We start from the raw sequence: 5,362 nt of genomic DNA, 5'->3' as shown, positions 1-5,362 counted from the left end.
AAAAATGTTTAATGTGTATGCCCGCGGGTAGTTACTATATCACTTAATTGTAGGGTTTTAATAATTGACTGGGATGTACATCATGGCAATGGTACGCAACACATCTTCGAGTCGCAATCGAATGTTCTCTATATCAGCATACATCGCTATGACAATGGCACATTCTTCCCAAAGAGTAAAGACGCTGACTTCGATGTTGTAGGCAAGGGCGCTGGTGTGGGCTTTAACGTGAATATACCGTGGAATAAGGTAAGTTCGCATTTCATATTGATATATACATACATAGTATTGGGTCTTATATAACCATCTGGATAAATGTAGAAAGGTATGGGCGATATGGAGTATGCGATGGCTTTCCAACAACTTGTTATGCCCATCGCCTATGAATTCGATCCGGAGTTGGTATTGGTGTCAGCTGGTTTTGATGCCGCCATCGGCGATCCACTTGGCGGCTGTAAAGTGACACCCGAAGCCTATGGACTTTTCACACATTGGCTTTCAGCTTTAGCCGGCGGACGTATCATATTATGCCTAGAGGGTGGCTACAATGTCAATTCCATTTCCTACGCAATGACAATGTGCAGCAAGTCGCTGTTAGGTGATCCCATTCCAGCCATACAAGTGAATGGCAATGTTACACGTGGCCTTAGTGCGGCATACACAAGCTGTTTGGAAACCATACAGAATTGCTTGAGTGTGCAGCAACGTTATTGGAAGAGTTTGGTGTTCAACAAGCGGTTGCCACAATTTGCGGGTGAAAACAACAATGAGGATTTTCTTTCTGCTACTATGAAAAATTTAGATATCAACACGGGTGACACGAAAAGCGTACTTGGTTGTGAAAACGTCGCCGATGCAGAGGTGACATTGGAACCGAGCGGCAGTAAGCCGAAGGTAAAAGTTAAAACCCTAACCGAATTTCTCACCGAAAATTTAGAGGTAAATCATACATAAATTTGGCATTGTGAGAATAATCAACTAACGTTCAACTTTTTACTTTTCATGATTGCTCAAAAAAAAAAAAACGAATAAAAAAATATATTAAAATTCATCTTCAGGCTTTGCAAAGTAACGAAATGTTCGCCGTTGTTCCATTAAAAACATGTCCTCATTTAAAACAATTGCGCCCTGAGGAGGCGCCGAAAAGTAAGCAGCGTGTCTTTTGTTTTGTTTGAAAGCATTATTTCACTATGATTTCAATGTCGTGTTCTGAAACTTGTAGGTTTGTTTCAAAATTTTACTATTTTTGTTACTTGTTGCTTAATATGTTTGGCTTGAAAAATTTATTTTTTCGCTTTTGCTTCTTTCACTTTTGGCGAAAGTGCCCATAGTAAGGCTGAGTCATGTTTTTATACTTTTAGGAGATTTTCATAAACTCGAAAAAGTTGAAAACTCGATACTCAGAATCCTCGGGTACTCGGCACCGGTTTTATAAAAAAATTTAAGACTTTTTCTAGTTTAAGAAAATAATCCTGCTGATCATTTTAAATACCTTCAGTTACATGTTCTTTTTCATACTTTTGTACACATATTCACTCATGTATCTGTACATCTGTGGCATGCGACGAGAATAATTAATTGTATTTAGCTTACCTTATTGCTGAATGTTGGTGTTGTGATCTGAAAAAAAAAAACAATTTAAATATTGGGCAGGATGGTTTTTATAAAATTGTAGTTGAAGTAAGCTCAATAAGAGAAGCCTAGACTTATTTAAAATTCAATATCTAATTCATTGAAGTCCACAACGCTTTCTTCAAAAGCCTCTCAAATCAATAATTAGTAGCAAAATAGATTAAATGACAAACAAAATAACTGTAATTCTGTGTCCTAACTATCTACATGCATTTATTAGCACTCATATCTTTTATGTATAAATGCATATAATCCAGTACGTTTTATTTTTGCATGCATTCTATTTTATTTTGTACATCATACGCATGTATGTACATATGTCTTTATGTTTAAGGCTTCTTTCACTTTCATCTTCCTTTTATGATTTCCGGAGTTTTCGGTTAACGCTAAATATGTACGTATATTTAAAAATTACCAATCGTTCTAATAAACCCTCTCTTCACGCACTTTTCCATATTTAGCCATAGATATCAATGCCCCATGCGAAGAATGCTCATCAGCGACCGAGAATTGGATATGTTTGAGCTGTTACAAAATACTTTGCGGTCGTTATGTTATGGAACATATGCTTTTGCACAGCATCGAAACAGCACATCCCATGGCACTTAGCTTCAGTGATTTGTCCGTTTGGTGCTATCCTTGCGAGGCATATATTGATAATAGTAAATTGCATATATATAAAAATCTACTACATCTACATAAGTTCGGCGAGGATATGGCATGGTCGTATCCAGATAAATTTAGCAATAGTAACCACGATGATGACGACGAAGATTATGATGAAGACGATGAGTTTGATGCAAATACATTTACCATTCAGCTTGACCACAGCAACTGACAGTGTCTGTTGTTACTGTTGAAGACAGTGCAAAATTATTTATGTACTTCATTTCCACCATTGCGACATGTTTTCCATTTTATTACCCAGTATCTTTGGCCGTTGTTTTATCGCCTTTACTTTAAATTGATGTATTACTTTTTATCAAGTTGATGATTTATATATTAGTTGTAAACATATGTAAATCCACTTGTATTGACTACAAGGACTTGAATGGTCTATAAGTTTTTATTAACAAAACAAAATTATACAACTAACCAAAGACTTGGCAACAGAAATTAAATCAAATCACATAAACAAATGCACTATTTGTATTGTGAGCTGGCTAGTTTAAGTATGGCTCTGAAGAATGTTGGCTGAAAAATATGAATGTATACGCGTCTGCAATACCAATTTCATTGTTAACTAATGCAACTAACTTTTTCGAAGTTTTAGTTAAGTTGTTAAGAGAATTTCATAAAACTCAAACTACTATATTATTACACTATTATAACGTAATGTTTAATTATTATTTACAAACAAAATAGTTGATTAATTTACCTTATACAAAACCTGCAAATATATATTCTTAACTAAACAAATTGGGATATACACATGTTCATACGTACGCGTGTATATACATATCGTCGTTTAAAGTACAAAACCGCGTATCAACAAAATGCAAAACCGCGTATGTGAGGTTGCATAAATTATTTTCTAGAAAGTAAAAACAATCGTATTTCAAAATTGTTCGATATACATATCGTCGTTTAAAGTACAAAACCGCGTATCGTCATTCTGCAGAACCGCGTAACTGACATTGGCTGCCAAAAATTGGACTTGCTCACACAAGCTCTTAGCCCAATCCTTATCCATTCGTCCTTAAATATACTAGCCACAAATGCGATTGCTTTATAAAAAAGAGAACCATCTTGAAATATGTGTTTTTACTCTCTAAAAAATAATTTATGCAACCTCACATACGTGGTTTTGCATTTTGCTGATACGCGGTTTTGCACTTTAAACGACGATATATGTAAAAAATGAGCAATTATAATTAAACTGACTGTTTTTACGAGTGTAAAAAGAGAATTTAACATACAAAATATATTTAATAAAACATAGAAAAAGATGTGATTAAGCTGAGAATTATCATTTCATTGACAAAAGGACTAGCGAAGCGCTCTGATGTACAAGAAATTATTCACTATTTAGCATTGAAGGGCTGTTACACAATTTTACTATTAACACTTTTTCGGTACCTCTGCTTTTTAATACTATCAGTCATCGCTTAAGAAAAGCGAAAATTTTCAAATTGTAGAGTTTTTACAAATAAACTAACAGTACTAATTTTTGTCCTGAAATTCTACCTCTACCTATCCCGTTATGTTTTGTACTTCTCAGTGGCGATTTGGAGAACAATATATGCATGTATATCCTATATTTTAGAGATTCTAATGCAACGCTTATGTAGATTTAAAACAAAATTTGTTACATAACTTTTTTATTTATTTTTATTCTTCGGTTTCTTGTGTAACGGTCCATTTGGTTTTTCTTGTTCCTTTTCTCGTTTAGATACATTCTCTAAATTTTTTCCTTTCCTTTTTCGCGACTTTTGCTTTTCTTGACTACAGCTAGGCTCACAAGAACTAGAACCACTCTTATTGCTTTCATTCTGCGGTACATCATTTTCATCCTCTTCGTATTCAATAGTAACAACGCCACGTTCTGGCTGCTTTTCGCTGTTTCTGGTAGCAATACTTGTTTGCTTTGTGTCATTATCTGAGGCGCTTTTCGTTGCATATTCGTCACCAAATTGCGTTAGATCCAATATACTAAGACAAGTTGGCCGGCAACCTATGTTGGTTGTGCACAACGGTGTAAATTTTTTCTTGTCGACATTCACTTTCCAGGCTTTCATTTCACCAGAGCTGAAAAAAGTAGAATTACTTTATTTGAGCATTACTAAAATTTATGCAAAACTTTTGCTTACAAACCTGGAGACTGTAATTAAGGTATTTTCATGGAAAGCCATAGCTTTGACTCTTGAGCTGTGGGCTGCGCTTAGCTTTTCCTAAAAGAACCCATTTATTTACTCGTTTTATAATTCAATGATTTTTGTTACCGTCTTTACCTCTTGTTCTGAATCTGTTGCAATGAGCCAAAGTATTTTACCATTTTCTAAGCCCACTAAGCACGTGTCGGCAGACACCCAACAAACTGATATGGGTTTTTCTTGTGTCTTCTGACTCAATAATACATCTGCGGTTTTTATTGACCAGATCTCGGCGGCACGTAGCCCACAAAGTATAAAATAATCGCCAGTCGGTGACCAAGTAAGACAATCTGGTTGTAGTCCCAAAGTGCTGCGACTTTTTAAATTTGTTCTATATGCTACTCGACCCTTGACCAAGTTCCAAGTGCACAAAACGCGGTCAGCGCCTAGGGACAAAGCTAACTTACCGCTGGGATGGCAACTGATTTGACTGACTGCTGACCCTTTGTGCGCTTTCCAGTTACCTTCTGTTGCCCAAGTATTTAGGCGAGTAGCAATCATACGTCCATCACCGCCACCTGATATCAAGTGAGAGCTGTCGGGCGTGAAAGCCAAGGCGTTAATCGTGCCTTCATGTGACAAAATGATCTGAAATAATGAAAGTAGGAAAAATCTTCGACAAATTCATCATTACTGCTTCTTACATTTGTTTGTTTGCGCGAACGCATGTCATATAAGAAGATGCGATCATCTGTAGCGCCAGTGGCCACAAAATGCTTATGTACTGCCACACATTTCAAAGGACCCGCATGGGATTTATCCGCAAACGATTGTACGAAACAGATATTTTCCTTTGTTGTGAGTTTATAGCCTAGAAGAAACTCCTCATAGGTTCCAACAATTACCTCCATAGCTCC

The 5,362-nt window shown here is 36.0% G+C and overlaps 2 protein-coding genes across 4 annotated transcripts in view; one reads left to right on the top strand and one right to left on the bottom strand.

Annotated features, from left to right (window-relative positions):
* The window catches only part of LOC118733912 (histone deacetylase 6), an 8,494-nt gene extending 5,389 nt beyond the window's left edge, over positions 1 to 3,105 (top strand). The window contains exons 9-12 of one of the 2 annotated variants that reach the window (XM_036463540.1): positions 54 to 249; positions 322 to 939; positions 1,059 to 1,146; positions 2,094 to 3,105. In XM_036463540.1, coding sequence (XP_036319433.1) covers positions 54 to 249; positions 322 to 939; positions 1,059 to 1,146; positions 2,094 to 2,470 — 1,279 coding nt within the window. In that variant the 3' untranslated portion in view covers positions 2,471 to 3,105. The remainder of the gene's footprint in view (positions 1 to 53; positions 250 to 321; positions 940 to 1,058; positions 1,147 to 2,093) is intronic. The other variant, XM_036463541.1, reaches the window with a different exon arrangement.
* A 319-nt stretch (positions 3,106 to 3,424) lies between these two features.
* The window catches only part of LOC118733913 (p21-activated protein kinase-interacting protein 1-like), a 2,148-nt gene continuing 210 nt past the window's right edge, over positions 3,425 to 5,362 (bottom strand). Inside the window, exons 2-5 of one of the 2 annotated variants that reach the window (XM_036463542.1) lie at positions 5,150 to 5,350; positions 4,584 to 5,093; positions 4,447 to 4,523; positions 3,425 to 4,380 (exon numbers count right to left, since the gene is read on the bottom strand). In XM_036463542.1, coding sequence (XP_036319435.1) covers positions 3,954 to 4,380; positions 4,447 to 4,523; positions 4,584 to 5,093; positions 5,150 to 5,350 — 1,215 coding nt within the window. In that variant the 3' untranslated portion in view covers positions 3,425 to 3,953. The remainder of the gene's footprint in view (positions 4,381 to 4,446; positions 4,524 to 4,583; positions 5,094 to 5,149; positions 5,351 to 5,362) is intronic. The other variant, XM_036463544.1, reaches the window with a different exon arrangement.

This window comes from Rhagoletis pomonella, unplaced genomic scaffold (assembly GCF_013731165.1).
Source record: "Rhagoletis pomonella isolate Grant_MI unplaced genomic scaffold, Rhpom_1.0 Rhpom_scaffold_00002, whole genome shotgun sequence".
Taxonomy (NCBI): Eukaryota; Metazoa; Arthropoda; class Insecta; order Diptera; family Tephritidae; genus Rhagoletis; species Rhagoletis pomonella.
Note: the sequence above shows the minus strand (reverse complement) of the source record. Positions and strands in the feature narration are given on the sequence as shown.